Here is a 23,907-nt window from a genome sequence, read left to right as displayed (position 1 = left end):
TGGTTAAAAATACCATGAACTTCAGGTCTCGAAATGGATCCAAGTGAACCGGAGACCCCGAAAGCGGAAGCGAAGGGCGAACGCCGAGGTGTTTGCAAAGGTAGGAGACCCCCCCCCCCCCGGCCCCGCACCTCGCTGAGACAGAGGGACTCACCTGTGTGGAGGGGTCACTTTCTGTCCCCGAGGACTTGGGTCACAATAACAAAATAGCATTATTTATATTTTTCCCTGCGTTTTCATTAAACTTCACCAGGAACTATAAGCGTTTCCTGGGGCGGAGGCAGTGTGTTTTCTGCGCTTAAATAGCGCAGTTGGACTTGGGTAGGGGGGCGGCGGGGTTACATCAGACGAGTGAGCCACACATCCTCTGGCGCCGCAAGATGAAGATGCGCTGAATAAACTCCGCGGCGCCCGCCTGGTCGGGTTGGGCTGTGTGGCAGGCACCCTGCCTCTCACCCAGGAGAAATTTTACTAATTGTAAAGCAAAGGAGATGTTCCCCCTCCCTGACCCCCCCCACCCTGTAAATTGAAAACATTTTCAGTTACGTTAACTTTGCAAAAGTTTTCACAACAGTTTTTTTATTTGTTTGTTTTTTTGGGGGGGATTCTTTTCCTCTTGAAATTTTAATTGGCCGCATGATTTGTCACTCTGCTAAAACGTTGTGAAATCAGGTAAGTTGTCCGTGGACTGCTGAGAGACGGCTGTCTTAGCAAACCCGGTTTTTCAACAGAGGCTACCAGCAGAGAAAATTTCTTGTTGTTTTTTTTTGCCTGGTTACATTTTACTGTTTTTGTGATTCGCTGTAGCACCAGGGGATTCAAATGTGTTGTTGTGGTGTGGTTTATTATTATTATTATCTGTTCTGCTGTTTGGAGCCTTGTGATGAATCATGGCTGATTCCAAAGCCGAATTCTTGCTGATAGCATCATTGCCAACTTGTGTGATGTGTTGCCTTAGTATGGGCATGGTGGTGGCTGGGGTGTGCACACAGCACGTGATGGTCAAGGTGATTGCAAAGTTTCAGAGTGCACTTGAGGATACCATGAGCTGCCTTCTGAGAGAGCTGGAGAAAGGGGCTTGGGAGGACTAAGATCGGGCTCGTTAGTGTTTGGGGAAAAAAGGGGTACCCCCAGACCTGGACTACGGTCAAACAGACTCTGAGGACTGTTTTGTTAAACAGTACCAGGGAGAGCTGCCGTTGTAAATGGACTTGAGCTTCTGGATGACGCCTCAGCATGCTACGGTAGGCCTTGTGTGTTTGTGTGTGTGTTTATGGCTTTAAGCATCTCTGAAAGTGGCTTTGAGATGATGAATGAGATCGTAAACTACCCAAAGGAAGAAGAGTTATATCTTTCTTCGTATTAAAAAACAACAACAACAACAACAAAAAGTTTGGTAGAGATTTTTTTGAACTCAGCCTGAGACCACCAAGTGCAGAGTGGACCGTGCAGCGGCAAAGTGGTGGTCTTTTCAGGTTGCTTGGCGTCACTGTCCGGGCCAGAGTGCCGTCCCGGCGCCAGCCGTGGTCTGCACCTTCTGAAGATTAGCGGGGGGTACAGGGCCTGTGGGGTTCTTTTCTAACAGAGAATGACAATCCCTCACTCCAGCAGTTTCTCTTCCACGGATGCTGCGGTGGCAGAAGGTATGGGAGAAGCCACCTCTCATTTCCGTTCCAGGCAGCAATTTAAAGAGACGGCAGATGTGCCACAGTTGAGGGGGACTCCTATTTCCTCTCGTGGGTGGGGTGGCGGCGGCGGCGGCTGAAGCCTGCTGGCTTTGAGGGCAGACAAGAATATGGGTGATGCTCCGTTGGAGCACAGAGCTTGGGGTGTCCCCAGCAGTTCTTGCCGACTGTGCAGCCAGCTCCACCAAGCCCTGACACCTTTGTGGCTCTGGCCTGGGCAGAATAAGTGCTGTAGGGCAACAGATGTCACTACAAGCCTGTGGGGAGCTGGACCCTGTAAGAAGGAGTTGTCCCTCCCACGGTCATGTATCACTATGCTTTTTGCTAGCATTTAAAGTTGTGATTTCATTTCAAATTTCTGTCCTTGGAGCAAAGGAGAAGCAGATAACTTGCTCCTTTTCCGTGCAGGGCACCATGTTTTTCATCTGCCTTAAGTCACAGTGTTTTGTTTGTTTCCTGTCCTCACCTGGGTACTGTTAACGTAAGCCTGCTTTGTTCTCCTGGCTAGCCAGCTGTCTGACTTGCTGTCCATACCTGCCAGCCTGCCCCAGGATCCAGCCCAGATGACCTGACCCCTCCCAACCCTGCACACACAGGAGGAGGGTCAAGTAGGCAGACTCCGTCACACAGGGTCAACTTTCAGAGGGTGCAGCTGTCACTGGCCTTAAGGAATGCACACCAGCCACCTTGCCTGCCTACACCGAGAAGAGTGGCCCTGGTGAGAGGCCAGGCTGATGGTAACTGAGCCAGTGAGGAGCTGGCCCTGGCTGTGTCAGCCACACACAGGTGTCTCCCTGCCCTCTCCCGAAGAAAGTGCCCAAGATGCTAAAGCAGTAGGCCCGGCACTACTAGTACTAGTTGGATTTGCAGGTAAACTCAGAGGAGGAAGCCAGACAAACACCTTGCGCTCAATAGGACAGACAGAAATAATGAACTGTGCATCTCAGTCGATTGGGATGATGAGCTGTTCCCGCCCAGATAAGACACTGGGTGTGGGTGGACGTTCTCCTGGCCGCCCACCGCCCCTGCTGCCTTCTGCTCTGCACCCACGGCACGCACAGCGAACTGTCCATGCCGTGCCGTCTTGGCAGCCACTGCTCACCTTCCTGCAGGTGCATTCTTCTGCGCATCTTCTTATGTCTTCCTGGACGTTTGCTTCCATTGTGTTCTAGCCTCGTGTCTTTGCCTTGTTTGTGTGTGCGTGCGCGCACACACATGATAAAACTCACTTGGCTTTGCTTTGGCCTCCCCTTTTTTCGTTACTTCAACTTCCTTTCGTTTGGTTTGAATCACGTTTTGCAAGGGACAAGCCAGAGAACCTGAATTAGAACACCAAGAGCGACTGGAGTGAGTGGGTCAGCCAGCTGTGCAGGGGCAGGTGAGAAAGTTGGACTTCAGCAAGTGGGTCGTGTAGTGTGTGCGTTTTAAAGTGACAGTTTAATAAACGACCATGGGTTTTAGAAGAGCGGCTTCCCCTGTTGGTACCTGGTACCTTTAACTGATTCAAAAGTTAAGTCCAAGGTGTGCTTCATAGCCGAAAGTTAGAAAATGAGGTTTTTGTAAACTGTATGCATTTGTGGAGTTTGGTTGTGTAAGATTATGTTATATAAACATTTGTTTTGTTAGAATAGAACATATAGATGGAGTTTTCAGGAAAGCACATGAATGGGATGTTCCTTTAAGAAGAAGACAATTTCTGTTTGGAAATTCGAAGGAGTATCTTACCTGGCTCTGGCATATCTGTATGTAAATATTATATATATGTTTATCTCAGAAGGTGTTCTTTGGCCTTCTTTCCAAGCACAGAGCGTTCCTAAGGTTGGCTGTTACTAACCGGCAGAGCTGTGGTGGTGGTGTGTGTGTGTGTGTGTGTGTGTGTGCGCCTGGTCTGGGCAGGCTGAGGCCACAGCCCGTCAGGATGTGTCTTAAGGATCGGCGAGGTGCCTCCCGCAGCCTCTAAGGCTGCCTTTGCTGCTGTTCCCTGCCGGGACCTGAGGAGCACAAGCTGCAGGCTGCTGCCTTGTGTAAAATCTAAGATTTTCTTTGAAACACTCAAGCATAAAAATGGAGCAAAATGGTTTTGCAAAACTCTCCAATATTGAGCGTCCATTTGATGGGAGACAAGTGATCAGTTCTGCTTTCTTGAGTCTTTAAGGAAAAAGAATAACCCGTGCTGGATGGTTTTCTTTGTGCTCATTCCTAAATCATGGAGCGTTTTTCGCTTCCCTGGTCACTTTGCTGGTTTTTCCTACAACACTGGACTGTGAGCCGCACCGATGATCATCTTAGTTTGACTTAATGATTCACAGATTTTTTTTGATTGGATAGACACTCCCAGCTTAGTTGGTGCATTTTGCAACATTTGTTGTTCCTCTGTCCCTTTTCTTGAAACTGTGTGTGTTGTGTGTGGTAGCACTTTGATCCCAGCTGTTTATTGAAACTTTCTGTGTGACCAGGGTGGGTACAAACGTGACACTGTGTGACAAAGGCTCATTCCCGTTCCATTTTTGAACACCGCAAGGTGCAATGAAAGTGACCCTGAGCCCTCCTCAGCCCCCTCCCTCACGGCTGTGGATGCCACGCGTGGCTTTACTTGCAGGCTAGCAGGGCACAAAGCACAGAGGTGGGGTGGCCGGCAGCCCGGGAGTCCCTTCTGGAACCAGCCACGCGGTGGGCTGGGCAGCTGCCCTGGTGTGTTTCTGTGGCCCTCAGCTCCGGTGACTTCCCCTGGCTTGGCTTCCACAGAAGGCTGCGTGTGTCCCCTGGCGTCCCAGCCCTCCCTGCCCGCTGCCAGAGTGCCTTTGTGCGCCCGTGTTGCACTGGATGTCAACTCTGACTTGAGTGATGGGGTCATTCATTACAAGTAATTACAAAGAAACCAAAGAAAAGGAGTAATTGCGGGGCTGTTAATATGCAATCTGTTATGTGATGGCTGGAATATTTGGAACATCCGTGATCCTGTGTGTGTGTGAAACTGTCTTTTTTTTTTCTTGGTAAATCCCTGATTTTTTAAATTTCCTTTGCCCCAAGTCTGAAGGTAGAGCGGGTGATACGAGATCTTCACTTTTTTGTTCTTTTTCTGCCTTCCCCACAACAACCCTCTCAAAGGGACTGCAGAGGAATTGCTGATAAAACGTGTTTTTGCTAGCCTCAGAAAATCTGCTCTGTATTATCATATGTGGTTGAATCAGTGCAGTGTTCATTTATTCCATAGGATTTTTTTTTTAGTATTAAGAATCTGCAGTTAGGAAAAAAAAAATGAAATGTTCTGCGGACTCTTTAAGTGCTAAAATTCCTTCCCTGTTTCAACTCGCATAACTGGGGAAAATTAAAGTATAGTCAGCCACTTACCCACACACCCTCACTTACTCTCCCATCTTTTAGAAAAAGAAATCTTTGAATGGATCTGTTAGGATAATAATAGCTAACCTTCACTGTGCGTCAAGCCCTGTGCTAAGTGCCTGAGGTGCGACAGCTCATGTAAATGTGCCATTAAAGCCATGTCACAACCCGCCCAGTGACTTTGTGTGCGCTGAGGGAAGAAGCAGCATCCACAAGTCGCATCATTGCCCCCGGGCTGGTGGCGGGGTGTGTGTGTGTCGGGGGTGGGGTGGTGAGGTCTTAGAATTCTTCCTAAGGCTTGCACACACTCCTAGACCACCGGCGTGAAAAGCGCACGTTTCTCAATGTCCCCGCCCAGCCGTGTAGTTTGAAAACAACTCCAAAGCGTGTGACTAATTACTCTTGTTGATTTTCCGCAGTCCCGATGCCAGCAGCCATCAGCTCTTTCTTACGCCATGAGAGATGAAAGCCATTTTCATAGAAAACATAAAGAGTTGAGCTGGAAAAGGGATGCAGGCGGTCCGGGAGGTGGGGAAGGGGGGGGGACGTTTGCGGCTTTTCAGTTGGTTTCGTTCCTATGACAGAATGCTTCACTTGGCAGCCCTTCTCATCCCAGGCATTTTAATGAGCCGTTGTTTTGTGCTGGGTCTCATATGGCACTCATAAGATGCCTTTTTTTAGCAGTACCTACTGGTGTCAGCGCGGGTTAGGGCTCTGCCATTGTTTCCATGCACCCACTGCTGTGGAAAGCCATGCCAGCGCTAATGGCCAACGTGGCGGTTCCAGGCCCGCCAGCCCAGGAACCCTTTAGGCATGTGGGTGTCTGTGCATAGCGAACATGACTCCCAAGGCCCTGAGCCCTCTCCCTAATGCTGACAGAAGGTCCTGCTGGCAAGCAGTGGCCTGAGATGAAGCTTTCCCCCACCAGTGGCATTTGACTCAGGAATCTCATTTTTAAAAATTTTTCTGCTGTTGAGAAAGAGCATTTCATTTTGTGTAATTCCTTTATTCCTCAGTGAGAAAGACTTTTCTTCTTTCAGGCATCCTCTTGATGTCACTGCAGGTGACCTCATGTCTTCTAGTAGGAGAGCCAGCTCTGCCACCTAATCATGTACCCCGGAATCTTTCTTTCCCTTGACCTTTAAAATCCTTCTAAACATCTCTTTAGTTGATTGGCCAGGGAAGCCCATTGCATTAGTCAACAGGGTAAGCATGTTTGGCCTCAATTTTTCCTAAGTTTTTTTTTTTTTTTTAAGATTTATTTTATTTATTTGGAAGGCAGGGTGATGGAGGCAGACACTCAGAGAGGCGGGAGACACCAGAAAGGGGGGAGATCTCTAAATGAGCACAAGGACCAGGACCGGACAGTTCCCAGGCTGGCACCTCCGAAACCCCATCCGGGTCTCCCATGTGGGTGGCAGGGGCCCTGACGCTTGGCCCGTCTCTGCTTTTCCATGTACGTTAGCATTCAGCTGAATCGGAAGTGGAACATGCCAGTACTCTGGTATGGGATGCTTGCATTAGCAGGCGGTAGGTTGAACTCACTGTGCTACTGTGCAAGCCCCTGTTTTGAAGGACATGTTAAAATACTGTGTTTCTGGAATTTGGGGAGTCATCTACTTTTGTTCTAATGGTTTTATATAATAGTACTGGGGTCTTGTTGTTGCCTTGGCTCCTGTATCTTTATTCCCTGCCGTGAGTGGTAGAACCATTAGGTAGTTTTCTTGCTCCTCTGTCTTCCATCTGTGACACAGAATAGTGTCTGTTTCCAGACAAATGTATAGAGTTATGATGGTCTGTGAGCTGACTGCGTTTTTTCCTAGAATATCATTTCCCTGTTTCTAATAGTTGTCCTCAGTGTTGAGCATGTAAACATAATCTCTGAGTCATATGGTAGCCCTTATAAATAGTCACTTTGTCTTAATTCTGTAGGTAAATCTGTAGTGCCCAGCACGACTCTGCTGGGCATGTCTTCTTCAGCCATTTTGGTCTCTGCAGCTGGCTTTCCCAGAAGTCTGTGGGGCAGCTGCCGTCCCATAGTTCTGCCCTGTGTGTGCTCGGCTTGCGCTCCGTTCGGCTAGAGGTGACATCTTGGGCCCACGCCTGCTCTTGCTGGTTTAAGGATCTCGATTGTGTTAGAGTCCGCTGTCTCTCGCCTGAAAGCCCATTGCTGAGCTCACAGTGACCTAGCCTTTTTTCTTGCCATATATTTTTTTTTCCCTTTCAAATCGAGTCATCTTACCCTAAGGCGTCTCACTGTGAGTCACTTTTCCACCCTCATCATTTGCCTTTCGGCTCTGTTTTTTTTTTTTTTTCCACATCTGTAAAGTTAGGAATAACTTCTTTTGGCTTCTCGCACAAGAGATTAAGAGAGTAAGTTGGTGTACATAAAGCTCTTGGAATTTATTATTTTATTATCTCGGTATGCAATAAGGTGCCTTGTGACTGAGAACTTTGAAGTTAAGAGTCCTTCCTTTTTATAGGCCAACGGACTCGAGCTGGCCCCCGTCTGCTTCTGGATAGCTGGGACATTAACCCCACTCCATGCAGCAGGCAGACTGCCGGTCCCCGCCCTCAGAGGGTCTGCTGGACTCAGAGCAATGGTGGCTTTGGTGCAGTCTCATCCAGAACGCACTGACTGGCCCATATTCTCTTCCTCCCCCAACGTGACACATTGCTTTCCTAGGTAGAACTTGGCTGCTCCGTGTCTGGAAAGAAATAGATGTGCGAGGGAGAAAAAAAAAAATGAAGGGTCCTCTCTCTTTACAAACAGTGAGGATTGCTGCAAGCCCCAAGTCAGACGTTTGCTTGAGTCTGTCATCTGTACGGCCCCCCGTGATAGAAGCTCTTGGAAAATACCGAGGAAACAGGAGACATCACTCCTGGCTGGGAACATAAAGTACTCAGCATCTCAGAACGCCTGCGAAGCAGCCAGACACGTGATATGAGCAGAGCAGAGACTCGGGACTGAAGGATGCCGTGCATTGTACCTGAGGCTGTCCTGCGCTCGAGTTTCCATGCCAGGGCTTGTTTTAATAAAGCAGCCCTTTCCACAGGCAGGCTGGAAGTTCTGGTGGGAAATTGGGGAATTGAATTAGCTGGATCCGTTTTAATGCTTTCTGCCCGATTTGTAAGCACAGATAGGGGTTTGATGGATGTACATATAAATAATGGTAGTGTTTCTGTTTGACTATGTGATTTTTTTTTTTAAAGAAATAGTAATAAATCCACCCGCAGATGGCAAGTGTGTCTGGGGCCAGTCACAGAACTCTGCCGACTCTTGTCAGTCAAGCCGATTTGGAAAGCCAAGGCCAGAAATGTGATACTAGCTGTACATTCTGAGTCTAACAAGTTCCTTTTCATATTCTGTAGTTACTTAAACTGTTTTCAGATTTGGTATTTCATCCCTAACCTAGACAACTCCCAAGTAAGGAGAGGCTGTAGAGCCGAGCAGAAAACAATCCCCAAGAAGTGTGCAGTTACGTGCAGCATGCGGGAGATTCAGGTCGCTATCACGCCAGGGCACCCGGAGCCACCCGGGGCCAGGTAAGGAAAGGAAGGCTCATGCTTGGAGCTGTTTTGCTCATCAGGAGCCTCTTCTAGGCCAGGTTGCAGATATTTGTTGGAGCCGATCCAAAGTGGTTTATTTTGAGTCATCGAGGATGCCTTCCTTCCTTAAGATGCTGATTGTCTTCATGAGTACCGAGGGCTTCAGAATGTGAGGTGGTGACTTCCAAGTTCATGGTGTCTCCCAGGTCCCGCCCCTCATGACGTTGGTGCGTGACAGTTCTCTCATTGAGAACATCATCCCATATATTTTCAACACCACTGATACGACATTGGCTCCTCATCTTTTTATTTTTTTTTTTAAGATTTGTTTGTTTTGATTTGAAAGGCAGAGTTGCAGAGTGCTATTTCACTCCCCAGATAGCCTCGGTGGTTGCAGCTGAGCCTGTCAGAAGCCAGGGGCCAGGACACTCATTTGGGTCTCCCACATGGGTCCAAGGTCCCGAGGCTTTGGGCCATCTTCTACTGCATTCTCAGAGTGCAGGCAGGGTGCTGGCTGTGAAGTGGCGCAGACAGGACTCCAACAGATGTTCATATGGAATGCTGATGCTTACAAGGTAGAAGACTAGCTGGTTGAGCCACCATGCAATCCCAGCTCTTCTGTGTGTGTGTTTGTATTTTTAAAGATTATTGGAAAGGCAGATTTACAGAAAGAAGGAGATACAGAGAGAGAGAGAGAGATCTTCCTTCTGCTGATTCACTACAAATGGCTGCAGTGGCCAGAGCTAAGTTGATTCAAGGCCAGAAACCGAGAGCTTCTGCCCGGTCTCCCACACAGGTGTAGGGTCCTAAGGCTTTGGGCTATCCTTCTCTGGTTTCTTAAACCATGAGCAGGGGGCTGGATGGGTTGCAGAACATCCAGGACGCCAACTAGTGCCCGTATGGGATGGCCAGTGCTTGGAGGTGCAGGGTTAGCTGGTGGAGCCTGCACCGGTCCCTCTGCTGTAGCCCCTGCATGCACGCACTCACATACATCTCTGAATTGTGTGTGTGTGCAAGCAAAGAGACAGACTGATGAGCCATAGTATCAAAGAAAGCATGTGAAAAAGGGTCTCCAGAAGTGTATGTTTTTAGTTCCCTCGCACTTTGGTAGGCAAGGCAACAGTTGTTGCTGCACATGGTCATGCTTACAGACAAGAGTCCTAACTATCTTATGCTATTCATTTCCCGTGGCCATTCCTTCCCATCGGTTTGATGCCCAAGAAGAGAAAAAAATGTCTGCAGAGCAATGAGAACGCCGGTCAGGAGCTGCAGAAGAGGCTGGAGGAGACGGCATCCGTCTGGGTCTGGTGTACTGCCAGTGTGCTGTCTGCTTTTTCCGCCTTTGCTGACATGTGCACAAGCTTTGCTTTTTTGAAGTCCAAGGTCTAATCCCATCCCCTCGCCACCCCCCTTCTGTTCCTGGCAGGAAAGGTAAAGCGTTCCAGGTGCTTCCTGGGGTGACAGGAACAGAGGTGACTTTATGCCACTCTATTGCAAATGTTTGATGTGCCATAAAACTCTCGTGTGCACGGTTTGTTGATTGGTATGAAACTTTGGCTAGAGGTTGGTATAGTGTCCTGGTAGGTTAAACCTGCAGTGCCAGCATCCCGGCTGGGTGCTAGTTCGAGTCCTACCTGCTCCACTCTGGATCTAACACCTTGCAGACAGGCCTAGGAAAGCAGTAGAGGATGGCCCAAGTCCTTGAGACCCTGCATCCACTGGGGGGACCTCGAAGAGTCTCCTGGCTCCTGACTTTGGCTCAGCCCAGCTCTGGCTATTGAGGCCATTTGGTAAGTTAGCCAACAAATGAACAATCCTCTCCCCCGCTTCTCTTTCTCTAACTCTGTTTTTCAAATAAAAATAAAGTATTCAGAGAAGAGAAAGAAGCCTTCTACAAGAGGGTAACCAATACTACAAGGTCATTTTTAAGCACCTGCCTCCCACAGAAAGTCCCCTGCATCCACTTGTACTCAGTCCACCTTGCTTCTTGCTAGGCCTGGCCAGCCATTCAGCTGCATTTCATCTCTGGCCTTGACCTTTTTCTGGAAATCTCAGATCAGAGCATGGACTAATTAGTTCTTTCATTGGCTGTGGTGTTTCGAGATTCTGCCATGTTGCATGCGTTTTTAGTTTGGTCTTACTACAGAGTAGCATTCCACCGTGTGGATGTAAATGCGTCCTGTTGATCAGCTTACAGGTTGTCTAGTCCTCTGGGTTTTGTTGTTGGAAATAGCGTTTGTGTGCACTGGTAGAACTGTGTTTCTGTGGACAGACTTTTCGTTGCTCTCAAGCAGATTCCTGAGGTCGCAGTCAGAGCTCAGCTGTTTTCTGGAGCAGCTGCACTGGTCCCCACCCCTGCCAGCGCTGGTAACTGCAGCCCTGCGCCTGCTTGTCAGCACTTGGTGTTGGACAGCTGTTCTGTTCCAGCCATTCTGGTGGCTGTTGTACCATGCCTTTTAAAACATAGTGCTTTCCTTCCTTCCTTCCTTCCTTCCTTCCTTCCTTCCTTCCTTCCTTCCTCACTTTTAAAATATTTACTTATTTTTACTTGAAAGGCAGAGTTACAGAGAGAGGAGAGACAGAAAAAGATCTTCCATCTGCTGGTTCACTCCCCACATGGCTGCAGTGGCCGGAGCTGGGTTAGTCCAAGACTGGGAACTGGAAGCTCCTTCCGGATCTCGCACACGGGTGCTGGGGGTGCAAAGCACTTCCACAAGGAGCTGGATCAGAAGTGAGGCGGCCAAGACTTGACCCAGGGCCCACAGGAGGCACCGCAGGCAGAGGTTTAGCCTGTTACACCACGGCGCCCATCCTTAAATGCTTTCATTTCTTGAGAAGATCTGAAATGGTCTGGGTTATGCTTTTGCCATCTACTTCGCGGACCAGAAGGCCTTGGCCCAGGGAGTGGGAAAATCTGAATGCCTTCCCCAAAATCCCCGAGTGAGTCACTCCAGCTAGAGTCCTCCCACGTCAGTTGGAGTTGTGGCAACCTGTTTGTGTTCTGGCTCTCAACTGGATGACTCAGAGTTCCCCTCCTTCCCCCCTCCCATGTTCCTTTTCAGCATCATCAGGTGTGGCATGCTTTTTATCTTTTCCAGAGGGACCCTACTAATCCCTGCCGAAAGGGAGCCTGTTCTCTGCAGAAGCCTGCTGCTGTCTCTGAGAGGGTGGCCCTGGCCCTGGTGCACCCGCCCTGGGCTGTCCTGTCCGGCCCGAAGGCAAGGCAGCACCACTCCACCGTGCCCTCCTGCAGGAGAGTCGGGGAATTGAGGAAGGTGACTGGTTGTAAGACAGCTGGTACTCCTTAGAAAATGCCATGCATTTTGAGGCACCTCTTCTCCGACCCCTCCCCAAAATGAATGTATTATGCAAGGTTGATTACCCACCTGGTGGCGTGTGGATTGTCCCGCCATCCGGTCCGTTTGTGTTCCTTCTCCGTGACAAGGAGGCAGGAAGGCATTCTTGGTGTTTATTTATAGACTTCAGGGAACACAATCGGCCACGGTTGCTTCCTGTGACGCGCCTTCGGCCAGCGGCAAACACAGCAGTAGTCTGTTACAAGCCTGTTGGCTCTGCACTTGTCTCTCTTCTGCGCTGGTATTTCAGCTTTGTGGGAGAAAACCAGTTGTATCAGAGTTCCGTGTCATTTCCATTCACCTCCCTCTCCGGTGTCCCCGATATGGTACAATAGGTTGTCATTGTAGCGCTTTCAAATTAAGAGTCCCCCGAGTCTTGGGCCGTGGCTAAGGTTTGTACTCTTACGTGGCTTTGCCTTAACTTGAACCGTAATTATTTTTATACTTAATAAATTGTTGCTTTTTTTTTTTTTCCTCTTCCTTCTCTTTTCTTTCCTGAACTGCTCGGGTTTGCAGTTTTCCTGAAGGCTGGTTTGCAGATTGCCCAGCTAATGCCAGGCACCTTTTCCTGGGCACGTCTCTTCTGCATGCTCACCTTCTTACCTGTCGGGTGCCAGGGCTGCAGCGTTTTCAAACGGGGGCAGGGTGGGGCGGGGGTGAGCTCTGCGTGTCTGCAAGATGGTTGTTTTGCTCGGAAACGGTTCTTGGCCGCAGTCGAGTTTCTCAGTGAGGAGCATGTTGTGTTTGGGGACCCGGGGAATTTGCATCTTGGCACTGTGTTGCCGGCACCTGTTGAGAAAAGCTCACACACATTCAAAAGGCCAAGTACCACCAGCAAAACTCTGGTGGTGGAGCAGTGACGCCGTTGGGGGTCAGGTGGGGGAGAGCATGCCTGCGGGCCCTCACGTCAGGAAAGCCACCCAGTGTAACCCAGCAGGCATGTGAGCACTAGGACCTAAGAACAGGAAGTGACAGGAAACGGGGGCTGGGGAAGAGGGGATGTCAGAAAACAGGCCTGTCACTGAGGCCAGAGTTGGGAGCCTTGTTTGGGAAGCCAGAGGACTGGAGTGGTGAACTGTAAGGCCAGCCCCAAAGCTGTCACCTGCTGTGTGAGGGGCTCTTGGTCACAGGCCTGTGTGTTGACCTGGTCCTGCCTGCCCCCTGCTCTTTCCCAACTATGTGTTCAGGTAGCTCCCCATGTCAACGCTGGAGGCATGGGCTTGGAGTTGGGGGTGGAAATGTGCAGTCTGGGGCCTGTCACGTAATGTGGCCCAGATGCTGAGGGTTCCCAGGGAAGAAGGAGGTCTGGCTGGGAAGATTGGACGTGACACTCGGGCGAGGATACCCCTGGTGGGGGCGGGCGTGGTCCTGATCAGCAGCAGGCCATCTGTCTGGGACTGACCATTGGGTTGAGTTGAGAGTGCCCAGGGGTCCCAGTACCCAGCTGGGGTCCTTGAAGGTTTGCTGTGAGATTCTGCTGTTCTCATCACATCAGTGGACTTCACAAGACCCAGGTAGACCGAGTCTGCAAAGCCCATTGTAGACCGAGCGGCTGGGACGTGAACACGCGGTGCTGGTTCTTAACCACGGCTTTCGGCTCTGTGGCGCCTGGAGATCCACCATTACGCTGTGGCCTGAGAGCCTTGGAATGCAGCCAAGGAGGTTCTCCCAGATGCCTTTTGCATCAGTGTGCAATGCTTGCTCTCTCTCTCTTAATAGGTGTGTTCGTATTTTTTTTTCCCATGTAATACAAAGGCTGCTGCCCAGGTTGGCCTATTTGTGCCTTGAAATCTTACAAATGTAGAGTTCAGTGAAGTTTTTCGGTAGTGTGGCTTAGTTTTTTTGCTAATAGGCCAAAACATCAAATTCTGCTGTCTCTCCTTCCGCTACCCGCCCCCTTCCAAACCAGTAACTATTGGTCAGACTAATGCTGAACTGGGAATATGAAGGATGTAGTTTCTCCCAGAACGCTCTGCTATTGGCAGAGCAGGGCAAACAGGAATGGTGTGGTGGAGGGGGAAAAAAAAAACTTGCTTGAGACTCCTCAGCTGAGAGCAGGAGTCGGCACGAGTGTGATGAGACCCCAGAAGGCTGTCTCCAGCCAAGCACTAGAGGCACTGGGGAGAAAATGCCCGAAGATAGCCCAACTCAAGAAAGCCAGTATGTTGTGATGAGCCCCAGCTCATCGCTAGGCAGATTGAAATGGCACTGAAGTAACGAGTGTGTTTGGTGTGTGTGCACACGGGCACACGCACGCCTGCCTGCCTGCCGCCGAGCAGGAGCTCTGAGCCCGAGGCCTGCCGTGTGACTGCGCAGTCTCCCTGTCCTGGACGGAGGCGGCAGGGGCTATTTCCGGAGTTGGCCCTGCCCTTGAATCTGACTGTGACTCAGGACTGACTGCCCTGAAGGGATTGCAAAGTCATTGTCATTGTGAGCCAGCAGTTCAGTGGAAGCCATGACAGTGGCCCCAGCCCGGCACCCAGCGGAAGATGGCAGGTCACCATGTCTTGTGCAGTTTGGCTTGACCCCCACCCTTTTTTTTGTATAGGGGTTACTCCTGGTGGAGGTCCCAGGTTAGAAGAAGTCAGACTTGTTCTAGGATTCTTCGTCTTGTGTTCGGAGGGGCAGCTGAGAGGGGAGCGGTCCCAGGGTGCTGACCGGAAACCCCGTAGCTTCTGCATGTTGGGTGTCACAGCGCCATGCCGGTGTTTGCAGGCAGCACTGAGAGGGCAGGTTTCTGAATGTGGCTGTCCCTCCTGCTTCTCGGTGACATCCAGGCCCATTGTGTATGTCAGGGTTGACAAGCACGAAGCCCAAGTCTCTGCTACCCCTGGTAGGCTATCTTCCAGGAAACGCTAGTCACTGCCGTATTTAGAAACGGAAAGGCTTTTTTGGTTGCTTTTTTTTTTTAAAGACAGTTTCATCACAGCATGTCTTAGTAGCCCTTTAGAAATGCTTCAGAGTTAAAACAATGGAGCTGTCTTAACATCTCAATAAAAAAAAAAAAAAAAAAGAGTTCTGTGGAGACTTTCAGGTTTTCCCAACTTGCGGTTTTGCGAGCAGGCAAGATGTGAATCATGGCCGCGGGACACGATTTCCTCGCCTCTCCGTCCCCCCCCGAACTTCTCTGCGATGGCACCGCCACTGTCCGTGCCGTTATGTTGGTGTCCCCAAGGACCTCACACCTCTCCCTAGTCCCTGCCACACAGAAAGGTGCAGGGCGAAATCCCGTCTCCAGCCCTCCCTGGCTGTTTGGCTTGCACCTCCCATCCCATAGACCGGCCGGTGGAGCCACCTGGCCCCCTCAGCTGTCCAGCAGTGACATGCTGAAGCACTTGAAGCTGTCTCAGGGTGACGTCACATGGGCAGCTGTGATGGGCCTTCCCAGTGTCCGCTGACAGGCTTTCCCTTTGTCATCAGCCTGTCTTTCCAGAACAGAAGGGCCCCCGAGGGCCAACAGCAGGGGACAGGAAGCTGCCAGGCTGCCTTTGGGTTAAGATGCCGGAGGAGGCTGTAGGCTTGCCCAGTGGGGCCCATCTGCCCCACAGGACGGACAGACTACTGCCTCAGATTCAGTTGGAAATTTCCACACGGCTCCTCCCCAGAAGAGCCGGAACTGAAGTCTCTGGAGCTGTTTGATGTCGTTGAGGTCTCTTCCTTCACAGACAGACTGCTTGCCAATATCCTGGGCCGTGAAGAATTCTGAAAAGTCTAGAGAAGCATGGCTTGAGACCCACTCCTGCCAACACACATACACACACCCACACATATATCCACACCACGGAGGTCCAAGTGTACAGTAACCATCACCCTTAGGTAGAACTGGCCTGGAACAGTTTGTAAGCTTGCCCAAGTGCAGATGCCAAGGAGCCATCCCCTGCTGTCTGAGCCTATGCATTGATTTAAAAAGGTGTCTCTGAATGACCGTGCTTAAGTAATCAAGGATCAATATTTTTCTTAGCATGGAGTCTTTGAAGGTAAGGCGTGGTATTCTTGGACGAAAAGACATTGCTGTCCAGTGGTTAAAAGGGGCCACCAGCCAAAGCCCACTGGGCTGACCCCAGCTCCCTGATTGCTGAGGCTGGCCGTGCCACCTGCCCTCGAATGTAGGAGTGTGCTTGAAGTTTTTTTTTTTTATGAGAAAAGAAATTTCTTTTAATCTGGGATAATTTTTGCGTGAGAGGATGCCTTAGCCAGCCAGCTCCATCAGACCAGGCAGAGATGTGAGAACGCTGGGGTGGCAGCCGGGGCAGGGAGCCAAGAGAGTTTTCACAAGTCCTTGGCATTCTCGGAATAGTCTGGGTAGAAAGCAGACAGCAGCAACAGCAGCAGGGCGGCAGCAGGCTCCCGTGTGGGTGAGGGCAGCGCGCTGGCCTCCGGGGCGTTGTGCTGTGTCTCCCAGGTCCAGCTGCTCTTCTTGGGGGGTAGATGTGCTGGGAGTCAGAGGTGCCTCAACTGTCTGCTGTTGTGGCACCTGTGGCAACTGCTCCGTCACCACGACTTGCCTGCCAGGTGGGGGGTGTCTCTTGTACATGGTCCTGACCCAAGCATGCGCCGCCCTTGAGGCCCGTGGTCCCTGCGTCTCGGTGTGGAGGGAGGGCGTTTGTGGGGAGTGCAGTTGCATCGCCGTCCCCACTCCTGGTACAGGAAATGCTCCAGGGAGTAGAGGGAGAGCAGGTGATAAATATAGCCCTTCCGGCTTCCTCATGTCGTCGTTATTTTTCTCCAAGATAGACTTGTGTCCTGCTGACTCCACCTAAAAATAGTTGCACACCGTTTCTCTCTGAGTGGCCCCTCTGTCATTCAGAGGGCCTTGCTCAGCTTCCCTGCTCAGAACCTCCCAGAACACGTTGGCCCTAAGGTGCTGCTCCTCTGTGTGTGTGGCACAGATGTCATGGTCCACGGGCCGGGGCTGCCTCCTCCGGGCAGTCTCCACATCCTGGCCGTGCATGATTGGAATCCTGCCAGGAGCTCGTCCTTGACTCTTGCTGCATCTGTGAGCCACTGCCCCGGCTGAGGCCTGCCCCGTGTGCCCGTCTTTGCCCCTTCCTCCTCCTGTCAGTAACTGTGGTCAGCCCACAGCCACTGCCCTCATGGCCTCAACATGTCTCCAGCGGCAGGTGCTCGTCAGAAGTCCGTGAAGCAGCAGGTTCATTGGCCATCGGGCCCTCTTCCCCAGCCGAGTGGCCATGTTTGCTTAGGAGGTGCTTGACAGAAGTTAGTTTGTTGGGAGATGAGACGGGGAAGGCAAGATAGGTTGCTGAGCAGTTTGATGTTCTCATTATACACAATGATTGACGTTCTTAGTTAAGGAAAACAAGATGGTTTGGGAAGCGGAGTGGCTCGTGTTATATTGTGGTGGCATGAACTGTGAACAACGGAGTTTCTCTTGGCATCTTGTTTCCTAGTTTCGTTCTGAGTGCCCGAGAGCTCTTCAGCACTTTGCCCAGGTGTCCTGCCAGGCAAAATCTGCCATGGAAAAGTCCTGTTTTCCAAGGGCGGTGGTCACAGTAGTAGGCAGACTGCCCGTTCCCAGGCTCCGGCCATGCCCCAGCCGAGCCAGCGGCACACAGGAATGAGTAAGCTCCGCGTGGTTACATTCTAATAGGGCCATGACCCGGTTTGAACTCAGTAATGAGGAAAGAGCAGATTTATTTGCGCTCTCTGCATACCTCCCTCCCTCCCTCCCTGCCATGTTCCTTTATTATCTTTAAGAGGAAATTGAATCGCTAAATTCTGCATTCTCATAATGCTAAGGGACTGATGTCATCTTTTCCACTCAGAAGGCAAGAAAGCAGGAGGCATGACCCGAAAGAAACTGACCACTCGGTAACTGCCCCGGCTCTGCCACCACACACGTCAGCGCTTGTGTTCATGTCTTTCTGTCTGTTTGTTTGTTCTTAAACAGATGTAAGGTGTAGTCTGCCTACCGCAAACCTTGTTTGTCCACGAATTTTCAGTAGCTGAGCCGAGTTGTGCAGCCATCAGCACAAGTCCGGTTTTTGAACATCCCCATCATTCCAGAAAACTCCCCCGGGATTTTTCACTCCCCATTGCTCTCCCGTCTTCGGTTCCAGGCAGCCGGTCAACCCCTCTCGGTTTCTGTAACTCAGACCTTCTGAACGCTTTTGGACAGCGTGTGGCCTTAGGCATCTGCCCGCGTCCCACATGTACCAGTGTGACGTGCTCAGGCTTCATCCCTGCTGTAATGTGGCTCCACAGTGGCCTCCTGTCCCACATCTCTTCTGTCTGTCCGCCAGTTGCTACACTTTGGGGTTGTCCCCGCCAGAGCTGTCGTGAGTAGCACTGCACCGTCGTCCCCGTTTGGTTCTCTTTGGAGGGTCCCCGCTAGTGCTATTCTAAGGTCCCAGTTTCTCCATACCTCTTCCACGATCTCCATTTAAGACCTAAGCCTAGCCTTGGCTCTTAGGTTGCCCTCTTTGGCATAAAAAGAAGCTAAGAGGTATTGTTATAATTTTTCACACGTTGTTAATACTTTGAACTAAAAATCACGTTCTGTGGTGACTAAGCTGCCCTTATTCCCCCGGGGTCCTGCCAGCATCCGTACACCAGGCCATTTGACGTCATTCCGTTTAATTGTTTCTTGTTACAAACCCAACATCCAAAGTACAGTTTGTGTGGAAGTGGAGTTGCTGTGGAATCATCAAGTCCATGTGCTGGGAGAAACAAATTTGTGTGTGTGTGTATTTGTTTTCCTTTTTCTCCGTGGTGCGCACCAGTGTTTGTAGGTCTGTATTTCTGGTTGTACAGGTTGTTTTAGTATAGCGTCGATACACATGTGTGTAGAGAACCAGCTCGTGGTGCTTCCGACAGCACCGGGTGAGTCCCGCGGGCTGTGTGTTTGGAAGGTCGTAGCTAGTGAGATTCATGGGAATCGGGGCTATTTCCGGAGAAGTTGTGCAGAGGAGGAACCCTGTCACGTGTGTGAGTGTGGCAAGGACTTCTCCCGTGCAGGGTGTTCCGGGCCAGATGGCTCAGGTGGCCAGTTCTGTCCGCCTGCTCCAGGATTCGCAGGTCTGTTTTCCTTGGGTGGTGAGCTAATCTCACGCACTCGGGTTTTCCTAAACCAGTCACATGCCAGACCCTGGAAAAGCCCGTTCTGGTAGGCTGCCCCTTCCTTCAGGAAGGGAGGGGGTGGTTTCATGCCTACTCCTTGAGCAGAAGCGGGCCGTCTTTTAAGCTTGGGCTCCTCCACCGTGAGGCTTAGCAACGGCCAGGTAGCAGTGGCATTCCTAAGAGGCACTTGACCAGGCAGAGGGAAGGAGGGCCCGCCAGGTTCCGGCACAGCGCCTGGGAAGCCGAGAGCAGCCGAGCTGGCTTCCTGTGGACCCAAGAGCCCAGGAAGCAGCCTTGGCGTGGCTTGCACGGGCGATCTTGGGGTCCTGAGGCATTTGATAGTGTAAGGGCAGTTCTGTGTAAAGGTATGGTCCTCACAGGGTGCAGGTGGGGTGGTGCAGGTATTGTGGTGACTGGGTACGGTCAGGGATGCCAAGCTCCTCCTGCCAGTCTTCCTGTGCCTGCCAGATCAGTGTGCAGATGGGAAAACAGCATCTAAAATCTGGGCTCAGAACCCAGCTCCGTTTGACGCTCCGCTGCGGTAGCCGGGACCTCGGCCACCAGGTAAATGTGGGAGGGTGGTGTTTTGGTGACTTTCTGAAAGTCGTTTCCCCTTGGCACTCCCTCCCGTTGGCGCCAGTCTCTGTGTGGTTCTGGGCATGCTGCAGGTCTCTCACTGCTTCATTGTTCCCTCTCGCAGGAAACTCAGCCTTGTGCTTACAGATCAGAAAATCAGTCTCAGTACATTACAACTCACTTCCCTTCTAGTTCTTTATTGCATAGGTTTTTGCATCCAAATTTGAATGTATTATGTGTATTAGGGTATTAAGAATTTCATCCCAGGTAGTTTGGTTTTTTTTTTTCTTAAGGTTTTATTTATTTTGAAAAATTCGAATTCCAGAGAGACAAAGATGATCAATCTTCCAGCAAGTGCTGGACCAGACCGAGACCAGGAGCTTCTTCAGGGTCTCCTGCTTGGGTGCAGGGACCCAAGGCCTTGACCATCCTGGACTATTGCTTCTCAAGCCGTTAGTAGGGAGCTGGATGGAAAGCGGAGCAGCTGGGCACCTCAAGGTGGCCTGTGATACCCAAGAACTGAGCAGTCACAACCGATGGGAGGTGAGGACAGCTAGCTGACACCTGCAGGTGGCTGTGTAGGTAGGGCACTGCTGTGATCCATTCTCTGTTGGGCATCCCAGGACCCGGCCTTGTGTACTCAGAGTATCCGCCTGCTTTGGAGGACACCGGGCTGGCCACATGCTGCAGCAGTAGACGCCATCAGAGGCATGATGGAGATGGGGCGAGGGTTCGGGCTGTGAGGCCTCCTGGCGGGTGCTGCATGGACACAGACAGACGGGCTCGGCTTCCCTGGCCTCCGCACTCCGTGTGTGTGTGTTCCCGATGCAGGGCTGTGTCCCGGTCTCACTGATGTGGCCCCTTCGGAAGCCTGTGTGTTCTCAGCAGTCGAGTGACTGCACTCCCCAGTGGGATGGCTGTTTATTTTTGTGAACTTGGCACACCCTCCCAGATACCTGTCCCTGCGCCCCCACCCCTCACTGTCCCATCCATGCCTATCACCTTCCGCCATCCCCAGTGTCTGAAAGGCAGCCTGTCGTACAGGATGAATGCAGCATAGACACGTGTTCCTGACTTTTCCAGTTGTCACTGATGTTACTTAAAAAGCTTCCTGACTCTTACTAATGTTGGTGTTTGTCCCGTAAGTCTTCTAGAAGAAAATAACTATTGAAAGAGAAATAAGAATGTGTTCCCTATGTATAACTTGTGCCTTTCAGCTTTCAGAGGTGGGGGCTATTTTAATTTTTCCAATGAACCGAATTTGGTTGTTTTAAAAATTCTGTTGTTGGTCTGTTTTTGCATAAACCTGTCCCTCTTGTTAAGGTCACCAGTTGGTTGTGTATATGGATTTGCAGTATTGAAGTGCAGCTATAGTCGTTCGTGCCAGCCTGGAGAGGCACCCACCCTAACTCAGTCCAGTTGAGAAACAGACCCTGGACCCTGTGTGGTCGCAAACACCAGGATCCCCTGTGAGTGCCAGTTCGTGGCCCGGCACCCCACTTCCCATCCTGCTGTCTGCTTGTGGCCTGGGAAAGCAGTCAAGGATGGCCCAAAGCCCTGGGACCCTGCTCCCGTGTGGGAGACCTAGAAGTGGCTCCTGGCTCCTGGCTTCAGATCGGTTCGGCTCTGGCCATTGCGGCCACTTAGGGAGTGAATCAACAGACAGATCTTCTTCTCTGTCTCTCCTCTTCTCTGTATATGTGACTTTCCAATAAAAATAAATAAATATTTAAAAAAAAAAAGGCCAGACCGTGTGTCAGGAGCCCACCCGTGTCACTGCAGAGCCCATAAATACGGGTTTGTAGGGTGGAGTCCGCGGCCTGTCTCGTTTCCCATCTGGCTCCTCCTGTGACCACAGGTATGGAAAGGGACAGCAGCCACCCCATCGTCCCTTTGTCCCCAAGCGTGAGTGAAGTTGACCTCCCCGTTGGGATCCGAGGGAGGTTCCCTGAGCTCACACCTCGCGTGCCTGGCCTGTAGTCACAATATGGAAATGGTGGAAGATGAGAGTCCCCATTTAGTAATTAACCACAGGGGTTATTCCTGTTCTGCTGAAATGGATACCCCCAAGTTATTTCTAAGAAATGTGCAGTTACACCAGCCATCTCCCTCCTCCTTTCTGGATTCTATTAAAATGCAAATGGTCTTTAACTTCAAAGTAGCATAATTAAATCCTGAATGAAATACAGCCAATACTCTTCCTCTCCTCTGCGATTTTTCTTCCGTCCTCTGGCCTGGCTGGATGGCTGGCTTCTCTGCCCACCCTGCTGTCTGAGTTGCTGCAGCACTCCCAGAGCTGGGCTTGATGGGAGCCTAGGGGGAAACGGGGAGCATGTGGCAGACAGTTGAACCCTGGGGTGCATGGCCGTGTGAGCATCACTAATGGGACATTGGGCACAGAGATGACCAGCGTAGCTTCATTCCGCTTCCCAGTGACCAGTAGCAGACCATGGTTAAAGCGTAGGGCATGCCTTGCCAGTCCCCAGCACAGCCTGTCACCCAGGTTTTCTTTTCTTTTTTTTTTTAAGGTTTAATTTGTGTTTGAAAGGAAGAGCTTTAGAGAGAAGAAGAGTGAGAGAGATCTTCCAACCAGTTGTTCACTCCCAGTGAACAACCAGTGTTCATCCAGTGTTCACTCCCTCCCCCTCACCCAATAGCTGAGCCCATCGGCAGCCCAGCCGGGAGCTGCTTCTGCGTTTCCCGGTTGGGTGTGGGGATTCAAGCACTTAGACTATCCTTTGCTGCTTTACCGGTTGCAATGGCAGGCTTGGAAGTGAAGCAGCTGGGACTTGAACCAGCGCTTAGATGGGATGCTGGCACCACAGGCAACGGATTAGCTTGCTATGCTACCTTGCTGGCTCTTAGATCTTCATTTTAGCCCAGAGGGAAACTGAATCCCCCAGTGCGTGCTACAGAACCTGATGGTCATTTGCAGAGTTGCCATGTTTCAGGGCACAAGAGCTGTGCTCTATGCCCATGTCCTGGCTATGGCTAGCCAGGAATGCAAGGCTCATGACCACAAGTGTGTCCATGACAAAGGATTCTGTCTGTCTTGCGAGTTGTCGGCAGCCTGCGAAAGCTCACCTGTGCACCTGAGTGTACCACCCATCGCTATTACTAGGGCCCCACCTGGCCAGTGCATACGTCCCTGGAGTGTCCTGGATGGCCAGAGTACTAGCCTGTTGGTGGACCATGTGCCACAGCTCTCGGGGTAAAGGGACTTTGATGTCCTGGAGCCTCCTCCCCTGCATTTCATTGCATGTGTTTCTGCCTAAGACGACTTTGTCCAGTGTTCACAAAGTGGAGGTGGAGGGTGAGTCCTCTGTAGCTCCTTGTGCTTTGAGATTCCTCTTCTGCTCTGACATCGACCGTGGCATGGTAAGGAGGCATGGTCAGGCGACGCGTGTCCCAGAAGATCAGACGAAGTCCTCAGCATGGCTCCTCTGGGAGCAGGCTTGGAGACACACTTGGTCACATGTGTTGGAGATGACACTGCTGCCCCTCAGCCATCTAAGAGCAGGTGCTGCTATTTGCGAGTCCCTTCCTCTTCAGGAGATCCCCATCCAAAACCAGAGGTGTGTCTCTGGGGCCCTGGGTGCAGGGCACGGAGCGGGGTGCCATGCCCAGCAGGTGTTTCACAGGTCCCTTCAGCATGGCAACAGTATTTTTAAAAATACTGTTTAAAATACTGTTTAAAAATACTGCCTCGTGTGAATACATTTCCCATTAAGTAAATTCCACCTTCCAAAGGTGTTTCTGAAATGGAAGCCCCACAGTGCTACCCCAGCGTGTGCCATGGGTGAGGGAGGAGAGAGTACCTCCGGCAGAGCTGAGCTGAGCTGCCCCCGCTTTCCATGTGCTCAAGAGGTCACTCCTGTTGCAATGGCAACAGAGTCAGTTCTAGAACTGGTAAAAAAAAAAAAAATCATGTGTTACTTAAGGAGGAATAGGCAGCACCCAAATAAATTGGCACAGACTTTGCCAGAACTAAATCCGGCCCTGTTACCGATGACAGGAGAGCGTTATGGATTTTATGGGATCTGCTGCCCTGCAAGAGCCCTAGGGGGTCTTACTTGGCGTGTGCACATGCACACATGTGTTCCAGGGTAGAGACCCTCTCCCCTGGGCCAAGCACAGAGCCCCGGCCTTCATTTTAGAATGGCAGTTGTTGGGCTACCCACATCGCTTCCAGGGAGACCTCAGCTCTGGGTGCAGTGCAGGCAGTCGGAGGCGCACCTGGTGTGGCTGGGGAGGGTGCCAGCATGGGGTGCTCACAGCTCAGCTGGTGCATGCTGGGCCTCCACCACCAGGTCACAGGGTCC

General features: G+C 51.1%; 1 protein-coding gene across 1 annotated transcript in view; it reads left to right on the top strand.

Annotated features, from left to right (window-relative positions):
* AOPEP (aminopeptidase O (putative)) overlaps positions 1-23,907 on the top strand; it is a 274,924-nt gene that overhangs the window by 207,047 nt on the left and 43,970 nt on the right. Inside the window, exon 13 of the mRNA XM_058657305.1 lies at positions 26-100. Within this exon, the coding sequence (XP_058513288.1) occupies positions 26-100 (75 nt within the window). The remainder of the gene's footprint in view (positions 1-25; positions 101-23,907) is intronic.

This window comes from Ochotona princeps, chromosome 31 (assembly GCF_030435755.1).
Source record: "Ochotona princeps isolate mOchPri1 chromosome 31, mOchPri1.hap1, whole genome shotgun sequence".
Classification (NCBI taxonomy): Eukaryota; Metazoa; Chordata; class Mammalia; order Lagomorpha; family Ochotonidae; genus Ochotona; species Ochotona princeps.
Note: the sequence above shows the minus strand (reverse complement) of the source record. Positions and strands in the feature narration are given on the sequence as shown.